Source organism: Dendrobates tinctorius, unplaced genomic scaffold (assembly GCF_039654945.1).
Source record: "Dendrobates tinctorius isolate UK_male_01 unplaced genomic scaffold, ASM3965494v1 ptg000029l, whole genome shotgun sequence".
NCBI classification, from domain to species: Eukaryota; Metazoa; Chordata; class Amphibia; order Anura; family Dendrobatidae; genus Dendrobates; species Dendrobates tinctorius.
Genome location: NW_027361697.1, coordinates 18,961,320 through 18,979,633, shown reverse-complemented (window position 1 = coordinate 18,979,633; position 18,314 = coordinate 18,961,320). Strand labels below are relative to the sequence as shown.

The following is an 18,314-nucleotide window of genomic DNA, read 5'->3' as shown; positions in this document are numbered from 1 at the left end:
CTCCCCGTATTATACAGTAACACATACAGTAGTGCCCCCCATATTATACAGTAACACATACAGTAGTGCCCCCCCGTATTATACAGTAACACATCCAGTAGTGCCCCCCATATTATACAGTAACATACAGTAGTGCCCCCCGTATTATATCATGGACTCACCGCCCAATCTGTGCATGCGAGGCCTCACAAGACCCAACTTCGATGCCACAGTCGTCTTTGGGCAGGCTCTTCACAAACTCGGAATACTGCTGGCCTGGCTCGTAACGCTTGCCGTTCTCACACAGGGTCTGGCAGTTGACGGGCAGCGATACCACCTGGGCATGCTGCATCTGGAATAAGTTCACTGTTGCCTGTACACAAAAGGATCGAATATATAAGAAACGTTTGAAAACAGAATTTTCATTCACAGAGATAGGAGATGACAGTTGGTGCATCTAAGAGTCTATGAAGAGGAGAGGAGCTAGAGGCGGGCACATACATACTATACATGTTGCTGCAAGTTCTTCTAAAATGACTATACACCAACTTTAAACAAGAGATTCAAATTGTAACTGCCATTTCAAGAGAACTTGAAGCAGGATGTCTGTTTCTACCTCTAGCTCCTCCTCTCCCCTCCATAGAATTTGATGAGCACTAACTGTAATCTCTTATATCAGCAATGGGAAAAATCGGTCTTCACCGAACACAGATTTCACCCATGAACTTAGAATGAATTATCAGTCCAGGAGGAGAAAGAAGCAGATTTCTCTGATAACAAATATTGCAAAGTTGCTTATTTTCATGTGTAGTATTGATTTATGGGAAAAGAGATAAGATGACGATTACTCTAACTTTATAATATAATGTTTAAAAGCAATAGTCCAAAGCCTTCCACCATTCTTCATATGTCCCCCACTAGACTGAGGATACCCCACACTGATGATTCAGAACCGTGACTTAAAATACTGTATACGCTAATCTTTGAGATTCCAGAGCCTTCTCGCCCTTTGCACAGAGGGGGGCGGCATTATTTAGACACAACCTGTCGTTTGCCCTGAAGTACTAAACTTTGAAGCAGTTCCATTTTAAGGAAAAGGCACTCAAGGATTAAAAGCTAGTCAACTCCGGCAATAAAAGACTCATTCAGCGAAATAATTAACTTATTACAAGAGAGAACACTGGTTCAACAGTCACAGCTCGGGCGCACACAGGCTCGATTTGTTGTACAAGGCCCTTCACTATGGCAGGAGAGCTGAGGACAATGTCCTAAGATACCAGAAGTGAGGGGCTTTATACCGCTGGACAGCTTTCAAGAAGAAAGAGCTACTTTTTATTCCAACTCGGGACAACGGAGAATCATGTTTAGACCAAGATGATGTTTTCATCTTCCCACCGAAAGAGATGAAATAGGCAAGATCAGAACGGTCATCCACCTTCCAAAAGGAACTGATAGGTGTTTACTACAAGACCGGGCTCATCTTGGGATTATATAGGGGGAAAGAGAAGGTTCTGGCAAAAAACTTTTCTGATACATGAACCAAGCTTACCGCACCATCTCGACCCTTCCCTGCAGAAAGGTCTGTCGACACTACAAAGCCGCACATGTGCACCGAAACGCCAGACGCAACGAGAAGTCACTACGCACCGGCTCTCAAAATATGGTTCCCAGAGTCTGTGTCTGTTTCATACATCTAATATATTGGGGCATAATTAACAGTGGTCATTATAAATTACATATTCTGCCACCACCATAATCAGGTGCCTCCCACTGCCCAAAATGTTTTAAACCCTTAATGTACCATGTCGAATATATATGTCATGGAGTGAGTCAGGGTGCACGAAGGAGGCTTAGAAGCCAAACCCCACTCTACCCTGTGTGGCGTGCCATTGCGAGAGATAGCCGGCATTTTCTTCTAACAGCAGCATTTGGGCTCCCATCAGCCCACCCCTTCTTGTAATTTTGGGGTGCAGATGGGCTGCCACAATAGTATTGATCAAATTATTTCAAGGGGACTTAAAAAAAAAAAAAAAAAAAAGTAAATAAGAAAAAAAAAGTTCTATAACTATATAATACAAAAACAAAAATTGAATCACTCCCTCTTCTGCCCATTAAAAAACAAAACAAAGAACAAACTAAACAAAAAAAAAAGTGTATGGATGTATTATATATATATATATATATATATATATATATATACACACTGTATATATATATATATATATTTTGTCTCGGAATTCATTTACGTTTAATATATTAGAATTTAAAACTTTCATTTGTATGGCAAATGTTGTAAGGAAAAAAAAAACAATCGCCATAATTGCTTCTTTTTTATTAGGGAATTTTCAATAAATATTGCAATAATAAATCAAAATGTAGCATGTGCCCCATAAAAAAAATAAAAATGCCAGCTCACTATGCAAAAAACAACCTACACACAGCTTCACTGACAAAGAAATAAAAAAAAAAAGGTAAGTGCCTTGGAAAATGGAGAAAACAAAACAAGTCTATTACAAAGTTCAATTTTTTTAAGCGACTAAAATAGTTTAAAAAAACAAACAAAAAAAAACCAAAACACATGTATACAAGTTTGGTATTGCTGATCTGAAGAATTTTGCTGCCAGGTCATTTTTACTGCACAATTAAAACTATAAAAATAAACCCAAAACACAATGGTTGAATTTTTTGTCATTTCACCCCGCTTCGTTTTTTTTAACCCCTATAGTACATGGTAGCGTGAATGGCGTCTTTCAATATTACAACTTTTACCGCAAAAAAAAGCCCACTAAGTTGATGGGAAGAAAAAAAGAAAAAAAACTGTAAAAGGGGAGGAAACAATGAAAATACAAAAACAAAAATTAAAGTTGGCACATAGAGCACATATTTTTTTCGAGAGACAACAGCAGATTAAAAGCTACGTTTCTAAGTTGTTTTTTTTTTATTGTTTTTTTTTGGAGCCGCTGTCTGCTGGAATCTCCACTAACTTGTAAACACAATTGTCCTTTCAAGACAAACGAATGCAAGATTCCCCCGGGTTCACAACTGCTAATACTTGGAATCGATGGAATGATTGCGGTACATGCATGTTTGTGTAAGGCTGGTTTCCCACAAGTATAATATCATGGCTCCGTGCAGAAGCCTCATATTTACTGTCAGACGGGACTGGATTCCTACTGGTGAGATCATGAAGAGAATTCCAAACTGTTCTTTGGCACCAGCTTACTAGACCTCACAGCTAGGAAACGGTTCCCGCGTTATGGACTCGAAACTCATGGCTCCAGCATGGATCTGTAACTGGTTTATGAAAGCGACCTCACAGAACTGGAGACGTCTCCCTTATATAATAAGGGCATGGTCAGCAGACAGATGGAGACATTCTGCAGAGCTACGAGGACAATCCCAAGTAATCAATACCACGTAGACATTGACGATTACAACTGAGGCCTTAACGCTTCCCTATGGTAATCTAGAATCAATAGTTCTTTGACACTGGAAGATTTCAGGCCATAACGAGCGCTGATCGATTATATAACAAGTCTATATTACTTGTGTAGAGGCCCTACTACGAACCCTACAGGAACGAAAGATCATGAAAACGAGAGTTGGGTCTTCGTGCCGCTTGCATACTGTCAGCAGCATGTCCACTACTGACATGGTAAGGTGCGCTGCTGACAACCGTAACTATTTTAGGCCACATAAAAGATGCAATCAGCTGATCGGTACCATGTCTACATGGGTTAATCATTGGCTCCTTGCAAAACCTCCCTTATCTGATTATCTGACCATGTAAAGTGGACTTAAAGGGACTGTCTAATACTTGGACAACTCCTTAAATAGTGAATTCCGCAGTAAAGAACAACAGATACTCCCCTCTTGCACCGGTGTCTTTCCAGGATGTTGGTGCCAGGCTTCCCAGGACTCGTGTGAGTATGATGGGCTGCAGTTTTCCTGTCTCCTCTGGGCACCTGTGCTTCATTCAAGGACACAGTGTGGGCTCAGAAGACAATCAGCGGACTGAATGTTTAGACCAGTGGATTGCCAATTGGTCTTAGGAGGGATAGATTAGCTCTTCTGGAGCGGACCCATCATGTATTGCGGTTGTACATACAACTTTCTCCTCTCGACTGAACTTGATGGACTTTTTTCTTTTTTCAATCTTTTTTTCAACCTTATTAACTATGTAATGGGCAGCAGTTTTCATCTCTCGCCTGGGTGTCCGTGTTTTGTCTGAGGAAATTATGCAAAGCAGCTCATCAGTGGCCGTACACAGACACCCACTGGCGATGCTTGATGTGAAACGTGCGTCGGGGTAGTATGGGTACTTTCAGGCGATATCACTCTCTCCTTGTTTACCTGCATGTTTCATAAAGGACCTTAACTTACACAGAACTTTCTGCAACCCCTGGCAAAAATTATGGAATCACTGGCCTTGGAGGATGTTCATTCAGTTTAATTTTGTAGAAAAAAAAGCAGATCACAGACATGGCACAAAACTAAAGTCATTTCAAATGGCAACTTTCTGGCTTTAAGAAACACTAAAAGAAATCAAGAACAAGAAATTGGTAGTCAGTAATGGTTACTTTTTTAAACCAAGCATGGGGAAAAATTATAGAATCATGAAAAACAAACCAACAAAAAAACACTCCAACACATCACTAGTATTTTGTTGCACCTCTGGCTTTTCTACCAGCTTGCAGTCTCTGAGGCATGGAACTTAATGAGTGTCAAACAGTACTCTTCATCAATCTGGCTCCAACTTTCTCTGATTGCTGTTGCCAGATCAGCTTTGCAGGTTGGAGCCTTGTCATGGACCATTTTCTTCAACTTCCACCAAAGATTTTCCATTGGATTGAGATCCGGACTATTTGCAGGCCAAGACATTGACCTTATGTGTCTTTTTTCAAGGAATGTTTTCACAGATTTTGCTCTATGGCAGGATGCACTATCATCTTGAAAAATGATTTCATCATCCCCAAACATCCTTTCAATTGATGAGATAAGAAAAGTGTCCAAAATATCAACATAAACTTGTGCATTTATTGAAGATGTAAAGACCGCCATCTCCCAAGTGCTCTTAGGCTGGTTTCACATTTGCGTTTCAGGGAGCAGCGACGGCCTGCGCACGGCCGCAGCCAAGCCCCGCCCCTGCCGCGCCCCCTCCGATAGCTCCGCCTCCGGGCGCATAACACTGCATGCGTCATGCGTCCCCTATCTTTATCACTGAGGACGCAGGCCGTGCGCAGTATGCGTTTTGGCGGCGCCTGCGTCCTTTTGACGGTGCGCTAACCAGCGCCAAACGCAACCTGTTGCAATTTGGTTGCGTTCGGCGCACCGTCAAAAGGACGGTGATAAAGATAGGGGACACATGCAGCGTCATGCGCCCGGAGGCGGAGCTATCGGAGGGGGCGCGGCAGGGGCGGGGCTTAGCTGCGGCCGTGCGCAGGCCGTCGCTGCGCCCTGAAACGCAAATGTGAAACTAGCCTTACCTGACATGCAGCCCCATATCATCAATGACTGTGGAAATGTGCATGTTCTCTTCAGGCAGTCATCTTTATAAATCTCATTGGAACGGCACCAAACAAAACTTCCAGCATCATTACCTTACCCAATGCAGATTCGCGATTCATCACTGAATATGACTTTCATCCAGCCATCCACAGTTCATGATTGCTTTTCCTTAGCCCATTGTAACCTTGTTTTTTTCTGTTTAGGTGTTAATGACGGCTTTCGTTTAGCTTTTCTGTGTGTAAATCCCATTTTCCCGTTTTTTTACAGTTCGGTCACAGATATTGACTCCAGTTTCCCTCCCATTTATTCCTTAATTGTTTTGTTGTGCATTTCCTGTTTTGGAGACATATTGCTTTAAGTTTCCGGTCTTGACACTCTGATGTCTTCCTTGGTCTACCAGTATGATTGCCTTTAACAACCTTCCCATGTTGTTTGTATTTGGTCTAGATTTTAAACACAGCTGACTGAACAATCAACATATTTTGCAACATTGCGCGATGATTTACCCTCTTTTAAGAGTGTAATAATCCTCTCCTTTGTTTCAATTGACATCTCTCGTGTTGGAGCCATGATTCATGTCAGTCCACTTAGTGCAACAGCTCTCCAAGGTGTGCTCACTACTTTTTAGATGCAGACTAACGAGCAGATCTAATTTGATGCAGATGTTAGTTATGGAAATGAAAATTTACAGGGTGAGTCCATAATTTTTTCCCTATGCTTGGTTTAAAAAAGTAACCATTACTGACTACCACATTTTTTGTTCTTGATTTCTTTTAGTGTTTCTTAAAGCCAGAAAGTTGCCATTTGAATTGACTTTAGTTTTGTGCCATGTCTGTGATCTGCTTTTTCTCTACAAAATTAAACAACTGAATGAATATCCTCCAAAGCCGGTGATTCCAATAATTTTTGCCAGGGGTTGTATTTTGGCTTATACCTTTTGAGTATTCGTCCTCAATACTGTGATTGCACACAACATAACCCTGTATTGATTTGTATTACTCATACAAGGAAGTATTTTAGCATTTCATATATCTGACTTTTGTATGTCTATTTTTAGGTTTTAAATTATTGTGTTATCCATTAAAGAATATATATCTATTGATTTCGAGCCTTGCACATAGGTATTATTGAATCCATCAGTGCACTTTGGCCCATTATATATACACACCGTAGCCCCTTAGCAGATTTTCTATCTCCTCTGGGCGTCCATGTTTTGCCCAAGGAAAAGTATGGGCAAAGCAGCCCATCAGTGGCCGCTCATAGGCTGCAACGCTCCTGTGCCATAACCACATGACAAGAGTCCCAGTGAACCAAGCACCAACATCGCAGGAACGGCACCAGCGTGAGAGGCAAGCGAGTAATATTTTACATTAGCGAATACATTATTTAAGTAGGGGGTTGACCAAATAGTGAACAACCTCTAACACTACAACTTGCATTTTAGGAAAAAAAATCATTTGGATGCAGAACAACAAGGGTAGCAGCAATCTAAAACTGGGTTGTTCAAATAGGACAACAGCATGGATAAATTATGATTACTTCATGGTTGGCATTCACAGATTTTGCGAGAAACGGTCCAAGAATAATCCTATTGGTGAAATAACCCTGTGCCTAATCTTCTACATAGTGGTCATCTTCCAATAATCTTGTACATCATTTTGGCCATTTTTATCTCCAGGCATAGTCAATCATCTAACTTTCTTGATGTCACACATTGCCAACTACTAAAGACTTGAGTGCAATAAGATGGCGGCTCGTCTGTAGGACACTTACAGCCTTCAGGGTGAGATCACACTGGTACACAAGCTCTCTGATCTGCGTTAATATTTCACTCTTCACGTTTTCCATATCGATTCTCTTCTCTTCCACCTCGGCTACACAAGACTTGTAATATTCTTTAGCCTCTTCAGCCTAGAAAGTATAGATAAGGTCTATTAAGACAGGTAAAATTGAATCATCTCGGAGCCCAATGTTACCTAGAAGGTGCACAAAGCCATTTACCTAAGGAAAACCAAGCTGACTAATGAAAATTAAGACACTTGGCTAAATGTAAAAAATTACAATGACATATCAATTTTTTTTTAACCTGTACTTGAGAAATTATAAAATCGATCATTGGACTGATACCTAGGCGATTATTTTTTTTTTTTGCCACCCCTCCTCCACCTCGCACCTTCTGTAAGGCTTCCTCCTCTAAGCGTCTCCTCTTCTCCACTTGTTTGTTCCCATCTTTCATCAGTCCTCCAGATATACTAAGCTGCTCCTCCTCAGCACGGATTGTACTAGATTTTGCTTTCTCATGCTCGTCTTGCCTTTGGACGTTCATTAATTTGGCTTTCCGAAAAGCGGTTTCCAATTCTTGCTGTATAAAATATCAGAAACCAAAAGGTGTAAAACAAAAATACCAATGTAACTCTAATGTGTGACACAGGGATGTGTAACAGGCTCTATTAGATTAGGGAATTTGTGCAATGGCCGAAAAAAAAATAAAGAAGATGACAAAATAATACTCAACACAGCAAAAAAAATTAAAAAAATGAGTCGTGCCCTAAATGTCCACAGATAAGGATAATTGGTAGTGGAAAAAGTTAGCTCTCAGGTTTAGAGGGTAATCTCATCCTGCAAATCTCTAGGGGGGGTGAGGTGTCCGACCTCTAGGAACACCGATGCTGAGGATGAATGCGAGGGAGTACAGTAATGCGCTTCTCCAATGGATGCGCACGTAACAGAAGCTAGTCCCCATACAGTTGAGTAATGCTACTTTTCCCTGGTGACCAGGTGACCACTATACAACTACAGACTATAAAGGGTCCACAACCCTGTAACAAAGCAACAGCTCCTTCATTCACAGGATCATGAGTGTTCCAAAAGTTGGACCTCCAACTATTGCTATATCCTTGTGATATGCCATCACTTTAGGAGAGATAAGATTACACATTTAAACTGAAAGTCTGTGAGGGCTCACAAAGTAGACGCTCAGCTCTTAGTGGGTACTTCACTGCAGTTCTAGGGTTTCACCCATACACTGCACACAAAAGGCATTCCTGCTCTTCAATTCTTGGTTACACTAAACAGATATAGCAGCAGAATGGAGCACATTATTCAGCAGTACTGAGCAGTGTAGATGTGAATCTCGCTCTAGGGTGAGTTAAGAGACTTGTTAGAGAGCTCAGCTTAAGCTCTTTGTGCCTCTCTCATCACAGTTTCATCACTCACTGTGGCCTAGGAACGCTATGAGTGACAACTCCACCTCCCTATATGATCTGGAGCGGGGTTGACCGTCAGTATTGTGAGTGACAACCAAGTTGTCAGTCCAATCTGGGGCTGGGGCATGCTGGCCTGTCAGCATTTTGCTTTACAGCTCTGCTACTCAATCTGGCCCAGCATGGGGGCTTTCCTCCAGGTATTTCCCATTCATATTAATTTGCTAGATATTTAGCAGGCTAGCTATGTGCAGACCATTGTCAGCGGTAGCTTTGCTCAGTGATGTATGTGCTTTTTCTCTGTGTCCAATTCCCCGATCTTGTTTGCCAGACCTTGGATTTGTTTTATCCCTTTTGCTCTTGACGCTCTCTGACCTCATCGTGTAAGATTACCAACATCCATGACTATACAGACACAGTAGTAATCGGATCTTAGACAATGGCTCATTGTGTGACAATATATTATAACAGAAAGTCCCTTCCTTTTCTTGTGTGGTTACAAGTTTGCACCAGTTGTAATGCGGGAACAAATGCAGCAGAAAAACACAATTGTAGAATCGGTGGCAGATAAAGCGGGAAGATCAAGAAAGAAAGAGCCGGAACAAAACAGAATTAGAACTCCTGTGTACGAACCATTTTCTTCTGTTCTCTCTGCCAGAGATCTTTCATTTCCTTCCTTTGTCTGTCCAGGTCCGATCTTCTGGCTTGAAGAGGCTAGAGTCAAATTAAGACCGTTATGAGCCTGCACACGAAGCGAGTATACAACCATACGTGCCGGAGCGTATCCGGATCACAACCCACGGTCCGCTAAAGTGAGATTTCACAACCTGTCACAGATTTAAATTTATCAGAACATCCCCTTTTTATAGATTTCTCCTGACTGCCATGGGTGCACCTACAGAAGCCCCAGTAATCAGTCACTCCACATATATCAATAAAATATGTGTGACGTGGTTATAAAAAACAGTGAAAGCGGCCACTGCACATGAGCACATGAGGAACAACGCACAGTAAGACACCTTAAAGGGAAAGTCCAGTTAAAGGGAGAGTCTCATCAGAAAATGATTTAAAAGGGGTATTCGGGTCTCTCTCAATTTGTAGTGGGTATAATAATATTATTAGCAAATACCTCCAATTAGAAATGTAGTACAGGGTGGGCCATTTATATGGATACACCTGGGTGGTCCATTTATAAAGATGCAATCCAAAATGGCTGACTTCAAAATGGCCACCATGGTCACCACCCATATTGAAAAGTTTTCCCCCTCCCATACATTAATGTGCCACAAACAGGAAGTTGATATCACCAACCATTACCATTTAATTTAGGTTTATCCATGCAAAAGGGCCCACACAGGTTTATACATATAAATGGCCCACCCTGTATAGTTCTTCTGATACGCTATGTCACTTACCCTATGTGCAAGGTTTTGCAGTAGCTTAGAAAGTTAGCTGTTATTGGGAGTAATCATGGCTAATTGTCAATATAGGATTGGTCGTAACCATGGATACCTAAGCTACTGCATAGTACTGATTCGATATGTCGCTTACCCCATGTGCAGGGCATTGAGGTAGATTAGGTATCCATGATTACGACCACTGATATAGTGACAATTAGCCATGATTACGCCCAACAACAGCTAACTAAGCTTCTGCAATGCCCTTCACAAGGGGTAAGCGACATAGCGAATCAGAAGAACTATGCAGTAGCTTAGGTATCCATGGTTACGACCAATCCTATATTGACAATTAGCCATGATTACTCCCAATAACAGCTAACTATCTAAGCTACTGCAAAGCCTTGCACATAGGGTAAGTGACCTAGCGTATCAGAAGAACTATACTACATTTCTAATTGGAGGCATTTGCTATCATTATCACACCTTCTACACATCGGGATAGAATCGAAGACCGGAATATCCTCTTAGTGTTTAAATAAAAGATTTTCAGTTAAAAAAATGTAAGAATGTTTGGTCTTTTTTATCATATTATGTCACTCTATGGAAAAATTAAATCCAGAGATCTTGCAGTTTTCGCTAGAGCCATTCACTTCAAAGGTTCACAATTTCTGCTCGGTAGAAATCACTTTCAAGCAGTTATTCCAATATCAGAGACCAGAACACGATGATGGGCAAGAACCCATTTCGACAGCCGTCAATCAGGCGATGCGCTAGACCCGCGTTGTTGGGCGAGATTATTTTACAGCAAGCTTTAAAAATGGTCACTCTCGGCAGCACATTGCCTTGTGAAAACGGGTGATGTGCTGCCGATAAAACGATATTATATGCATATGGCACGTTTGCAATAGCGATTATTCTGCGGGCGTGGGAGTGCGATCAGTCTATCTAAACAGACCATTTAAACAACCAATGATCAGTTTGCATGCATCTGATTAATGGCCGCGGTCGGACAGTCTAAATGCAGACGACACCTACATCTATACGAGGCAGGACACTAAGGGCTCATACTCACTTGCGAGACACTCGCATGAAAACCTGGCACTGCCGACGGCACTCAGACCGGAGCGTGAGGCTGCATAGAAATACATCTAAAACACATGCTCCGGTCCGAGTGCCGGCGGCAGTGCCACGTTTTCATGCGAGAGACTCGCACAAGAATCGTGCGAGTCTCTCGCAAGAGAGTATGAGCCCTAAGTCTGTAAATTGCAGGCGTGAGGTCATGTGACCTTCCGTTCGCACTGGCAGTCTGCAGACACTGAGTCACTGCCAGCGTTTAGACCAAAACTTGGACAACCCCTTTAATTATCGAGCAAAGCCAAAAAAAGGGTCTCAGCTCTGTATAGAATGAGCTGGTGATCCTTCTCATGTGTCCACGACCTCTCAGAAGATTACACTTATTATTCAGCCATGCAGCTTGTCGAATCTTGGAACAGGGCAAACATCTCATTGGTGGAAATATACAAAATAGAGTTTAAAAAAACAAAAAAACAAAAAAAACAAAAACTTTCCCTTTCTTCCTAAGAATATATGGCGGACATTGTAATGCTAGCACACACTTCCCCTACGTACACAATGGCGGCATGCCTGGTCTACGTCTCACCTGGATGAACTTGTTGCTCTGAAGCGCGCTGATGGTTTGGAGACATAACTGGCTGCAGTCAATGTCATTCTGAAAAGCAGTTGTGAAAATTGGCCGAAACGGCATAAACTCCTGAAATGAAAACGAACAGGACACAGTGAATAGATTATTCATGTAGGTGCCAAGTTGGACAGATCTGCTGATAGTCAAGAACCAGCTGCGAGCAACAACTGTGAAAAACGATTTCACAAAGGGCACCATCGAGCGAAGCGGAAACCTAGGGTAATGTGATGGAGCCGCTGGCACAGAGGACTGGGGCTCTTTAGAGAGGGTCTAATAAGCGTGTGCTTTACAATGACAAAAAGAGAAGCCTGACCCTACGTTACTTTGTGGATCTACAGTTGCTCAGGTCTGCCGTGCTAAGATAAAGATTAGATATTAGTGGGTATATAAACTTTTGTAAGTTCTCCGATGGGGTACTGGCCAATTCGTGCTCTGGTGGTCCACCAGTCATCTCTGTTTAAGGCTAGGCTCACATTGCATTAGGGCGATCCGCTAAACGGATGCGCTAAAAGTGAGCCCAAAATGGTCTTTTTGTGGTGCATTTTTGCCATCGCGTTAACGCATGTGGCTGCGTTAGGTTGAATTGTGTCTGCCTGAGTTTGCAGTAGAGTTCTATGGCAGAACGAACGCTTCTGTTCACTGTCCCGGACCCAAAAACGTTGTAGTCCGCGTTGGAAGGTGCGTCACAAACTAACGGACCATTGCAAATGTGTGCCGATTTTGACATGTGGTAGGATCCGTTACACTAATGGAAGTCTATGGGTGCGTTAACGTGTCCGTCACATTGCGTTAGTGCTGCTTAACAAACGGATCCATTAAACAGATTGCTCTAATGCAACGTAAACTTAGCCTAAGAGCTGGGAAAAAGATCCATCACGGGAAAGCTGCAGTCAGCGACTTCAGCAGTTGCATGTCATACACTGAGAGCTGCAGCGGTATTGTGGCAGTACGGCAGAAGTAAACAAAGTCTGATGGCGGACCACTGGCGTAACTGCACTCAGCGGACGGAAGAATGAAGAATTGTGGAATTTGGTGACGGAGCAGAAGTGTATTACAGTACTTGACGATCGCCATCTAGCCTGGTTTTCTGCACAGCTCTGTTCCTCTTCCGACCCACGATTCCTGAACACAGGCTTAGCTGGATCATACAGGCGTTTGTGAATGACTCAGACGCATTTTGTTAATGTAAATCTATGGAACCTCCTTTTAGCGCTCAGACTTACATTGGAATAGAAGTAAAACCTTACACATCGGGAGCCTGCAACACTAGAGTGGTCACGTGGGCCGGAAGGGTACAATATGGCCACCTAATGGAGGTCTACCAGGACTAAAACGTAAGGCGGTCTAACAACATCACTTATTTCGTAGTGTTTATGTAAGGATGAAGGGAAAGTAACTGATCAAGTCAATGATATGAAGTGCAAAATTACTGATTGTTCAGATGAACATAATGAACATATTGTAAGCTGAGACCAACCTGTGGGCCAACAATGGATTTTGCCGTTTCAGCCATCTTTGCGAGATTTCTAGCAGCTTCAGCTTCTGCAATGGAAAACAGAAAACGAGCAGTGATACAGTTTGTGCTTGACAAAAAGAAAGAGAAAAGTGACGAAGAATGGTCAGTGAAACAGGCGGTAATTCAGAAATCACATTACTGACAGTCTGAAGCACAAGCCTGGCAACAGATTTCATTCCAAAGCTCATTAGGCACCAAGAGAAGGCACTCACCCACATTAAGCCTCTTCTCCACCCAGGCCAGGATATCCTTGGTGTATTTAGACCATGCTTTAGCATAAGATAAGGCCGATTCAACACCGCTGTCAATCCGGAGGAGCATGCTGTCCACTTCTTCTGCTCGAAGGTGCCCTGCAAGAGTCATAGGATGGGAAGATGAATGATTCCTATCAGAAGCCCCACGCTGGCTCCGGGGAGCGCGGCCGACTGGGAAAGCTCCAGTTACTCTGATCTTGGATAGTTCTCTAATGCCGCTTGACACTAAACAGGATTGACAGGGATTTTAGAAAGAAAGGGTCAGAGTCACAAGCAACTACGATGAGCCTGTCACCTGCCATATGACCATTGTTATTCTTGCATGCCCACACATCAAACTCACAGTGTGGGCTTTTTAACTTTTTTAAATCATACTCAAGTAAAAAACACACTGATTTAAAATATAATATACTGTATTTACATACAAATAATATATATACATACACACCATACTATAACATATATTAATGTATGTATGATTATATATCTATATACATACTGTATACACGTGTGTTTATATATGTGTGTGTATAATATATATATATATGTGTGTACGTGTGTGAGTATGTACATGTGTGTGTATGTATGTGTGTATGCGTGTGCGCAGATATATCTATACTCAATGTTACGTGTGTATGCGCGCGTGTATGCAAGTATACGTGAGTGTATGCATACAAGCGTGTGCATGCATGCGTGTGCGTATGAGCGCGTGTGCATATATACTCAATGTTAACGTCCCAGACAACCCCTTTAATAAAGCATCGTGAAAAATGGAAACAGATATCCTTCATCTGATGACGATACTGTTATATATTAGTAGATCATAAGCAGACATTTTCGTCCCAAAGCATTACTGAAAAAAAAAAAAAAAAAAAAGAGTATTCCCAAAAAAGATTGGGTACGGATCGTAGTAAAATATGACGTTAACCATCAATGTTAAAGGATCCAGATTTCTACATGTGCCTGATGAGGCAGGTGTGCCCAACTTGAAAATCCAAATCAGAAACTATATACAACACATATTGAACACTTCCTTGCCTGATATTAAAAGTTAGCATATTTTTTAGCCCAGATCTAGCTTACACAGGATTATATGGCCATCATTCTGACATGCATTTTCAAAGAAAGTACACCAGCCTCATCAGTGATTAGATCTACTTAATAATGGATGCAGGTTCTATTATGAAGTCTGGTGGTAGGCATTCTTTAAACCGTATTTGACACTAATGGTGGCTATACACTTAGTAGCCGATGGTTACTGGCTCAGTACGCCGACAGCCAGTCCTTTGGCTTCCTTGCACAGTGCTTACTGGTCAGATAAAGGTAAGCTGTCCCTAGACACTTCTTTCCTAGAACAGAAAGTTAGGTCTGCTGACATTTAACATGCCCGATGAACAACCCCCCCCAGAAGTCTGCTGATCAAATGATGGACAAATATCTAATAAACCAACAGATGGTCATCTGGTCCCACAAAATCAACAAGAGCGGCTAAAGTTAGTGTAGGTGTATAGCCACCATAGCAGGACAGCGGGTTGACTAGTAGGATGGCCACTCTGACGCGGGACGGCCACCCTGACGCGGGACGGCCACACTGATGTAGATTGAAATCATGCAATTCATTAATCACAAAGTATCGTGAATCTAAATTTTCTCCAGTGAAAAAACTCTAGTGCCTCAGCGTCTGGGCGACACTCATTAATCTAATACAACCAATGCCAAAAATAAGACCTTACCTTGAAGATCATCTCTCTCATGAATCGACCCAGCAGAATCCTCCATGGAAACATTTTCAAATGACTAAAGAAAGTGAAAAGTGGCCTGTCAGTAAGAACAGTCCTCCTACGAAGAAACAAGTGTAAACTGCAATGCCACCTACATATTCTGGAAACAAAGGGGTCTGTGGATGGGGGGCTCAAACTACAATCCTTTATTGGTATTGAGAACAGGTTTAGCGCACCCTTAGCCCATGGTGCGGGGGAAATAACCTATGGATTGGGTCGGATTCACACATCCATGTGTCAAAGTCCAAGTGGGAACCATAATGCCCAAACTGGCTGTGGGCCTCCGATCACCACTTGACAGACTCCAGGCTGCGTGGTTTGGAAACCAGCGGCCGGTCAGTGCACCACGGTCTATACATGGATGTCAAAACCTGTATGTGTGAACAGCCTTATGAAAAATGTATGGGGGCTAGCAAGTAACCCTGCCGCACACTGTTAGTGGTGCGGGTGTGTTAACTATCACTCAATATGGACCCGATTTCAATATTTGCTGTACCCCTTATGCCAGTATTTCTGCCATCGGTGCCTCATCAGGGTGAAGAAAGTGTAAGACATCAATGTATAAAGTCTAAATAAAAAGCAAGGCATCAGGCCAGGACATTAGGTACTGGACATGCGTAGTTCGCTTTTGTTTTGAGGACTTTTGTTTATTACATTGAACAAGTAGACAAAGAGTGATCTGTTCCCTCAGATTTATTATTAAAGCAGTTCAGGCCGCCCCATAATAACGGATATTTCCTTGTCTGACTCTTTAGTTGTTTTCGAAAAACAGAAAAATAATCTCAAGGCTTATGGAACATGAGGACTTCTGCAAACCAATAATACAGGGACCATAGCTGATATTAGAGCGGCTTTGATGAATTAATAAGGAAGAGTGGAAGGACGCTTTTCTCGTTTTTCATAGAGCGACACCGTGTCCTAAAAATAAAGTAATGCGGAAATCTTTTTTTACTAAAAATTAAGAGAGATAAAAAGGAATGAGCGGAAAAATTTAGTATCTAAAAACAACATTATTCTAAGGATACATTCTGGGTGAATGTGGGATTTCCTGCACTTTGAAGTGTATGAAATCAATATGACATTCCTCTGAGTCTATGGTCGATGATTTAACCCCGGAAATGGACCGATTTCATAAATGAAAGTAGAGAACAAAGTCAGGAAAATATTCACAATTCAACAAGAACTGAACCTACAACATAACGAAACTCCAATAACTTGGGAAGAAAATGTGCTTTTAATTTGTGTTTAACAAAACTTTCTTCTGCGCACATGAAAACGTTGATACTATCAGTATTACCGGATGACCGAGGGCTCAGGTCTAATACCGGGGGGAGCGTCTCCCATCTCCTCCTAGGAGATCTCCTGTTCTGTGCCCTGACCTAGCTCAGCCTCATAGCAGGGACACGGTGAAGATCAGAATTACACAACCACGTCAATGTCCACATGAGACAGGCACTACTTAAAAGAAATTGTCCCATCTTCTGCTGAAAGTCTGCATTCACCCTGTGACTGGAGACTTTTCAATCCTAACAGCGTGCACACTGCATGCAGTCAGGATTCTCCTGTATTGCCGGTGATAAAAGGCAGTCACAGTACCGTAGATACGTGATATGCATATCCCCAGTCCGACTAGACGTACCGAGCCTCGCTCAGTTCACTTGTATTGGGTGTGACCGCGTGTATGCAAATTACATACTTGTAAGACGACCGCCCATTCTCACCAGCAATACGGGAGAATCCTGACAGCGCACAGTGTGCACACTGTCAGGGTTCAGAAGTCTGCCGTCACAGGGTGAATTCAGACTTTCAGCAGACAACTGGACAGCCTCTTTAAAGAAAAACTGAAGCAAGAAATGGATGAGAAAAGTAAACAGTGACAAATTTTCCCCAATACTTGTCAGAGTCTACTGTAGAAAACCTGTTAATCTCATTAAAATTTTGGCTGGGGAACAGTTCAGAGAGCAGGGATTACCTCTTAAAACAAGAGAAGGTTTGGTATATATTTCTCAGGTTTAATTGTGGTATGCAACAAAAAAAATCAACTGCTGGGAAATCTTATATTTTTCTGTATCATTTAAACATTTTCTGTTCCTTTAAATTGGAAATGCCCTTTCAGGTGTCTATTCACAATAAGACATCATGCCTGTGTACATAAGACATCGGAAATTTAACTATTTCTGTCCATTATATGACTTTTATCCTGTATTTTTAATAGTTTTCCCCATGCACTAGAAGCATCAGCAGTGTCTTCTTTCCTTCAGCTTTTTCACTGTCTCTCCCATTAAACTGATAGTTCCTGTATTGTAGAGATCAATTCTCAACAATCATCACATTATGATTACTTGCAGGATTTCAAAAAGTAACACCTCTATTACAAAGCTGAAGGTAAATTACACATGGAACACCACTGACAATAGGAGAAGTTCAAAGCTCACCCCCCCCTTCCTTGCAAAGTGAAGGGGTGGACAACAGGTGATGTTAACAGCTCACATCCTCCCCCTTCCCTGCAATGTGAATGAGTGGACGAAAGGTGATGTTCACAGCTCAACACTCCTCCCCTTGCCTGCATTGGAAAGGGATGAAAAAGAGGTGACATTCACAAGTCACCTCCTCCCCCTTCCCTGCAATAGGAAGGGGAGGACAACAGGTGATATTCACAGCCCAAATACTTCTTTTCCCTTCTGTGGGAAGGGGGTGAAAAATGTGATGTTCACAGCTCACCTCCTCCCTTTTCCTGAAATAACCTTTGCACAAGTCACAGAGCATGCTCAAAAAACTATGCCATAGAAATCTACAAATATCTACCGTCTATAGGTTCTCATTAACCCTATAATCACATACAGAAAATAGGAAAAAAAATATCAGAAAATAAAGACAGAAAAATAAGAATGTGTCTCTGGTGTCAATTAGTAAAAAAAAAAGAAAAAAGAAGAGTGTAAGTTATACATTTCAGCAAAGAGCAAACAGATGA

General features: G+C 42.0%; 1 protein-coding gene across 2 annotated transcripts in view; it reads right to left on the bottom strand.

The window, feature by feature from the left end:
- Positions 1-18,314, bottom strand: part of ARHGAP29 (Rho GTPase activating protein 29) — a 152,531-nt gene that overhangs the window by 24,749 nt on the left and 109,468 nt on the right. For both annotated transcript variants that reach the window (XM_073571413.1, XM_073571414.1), the window contains exons 6-13: positions 15,296-15,359; positions 13,521-13,658; positions 13,270-13,334; positions 11,751-11,861; positions 9,324-9,404; positions 7,661-7,849; positions 7,261-7,398; positions 162-352 (exon numbers count right to left, since the gene is read on the bottom strand). In XM_073571413.1, the coding sequence (XP_073427514.1) occupies positions 162-352; positions 7,261-7,398; positions 7,661-7,849; positions 9,324-9,404; positions 11,751-11,861; positions 13,270-13,334; positions 13,521-13,658; positions 15,296-15,359 (977 nt within the window). The remainder of the gene's footprint in view (positions 1-161; positions 353-7,260; positions 7,399-7,660; positions 7,850-9,323; positions 9,405-11,750; positions 11,862-13,269; positions 13,335-13,520; positions 13,659-15,295; positions 15,360-18,314) is intronic.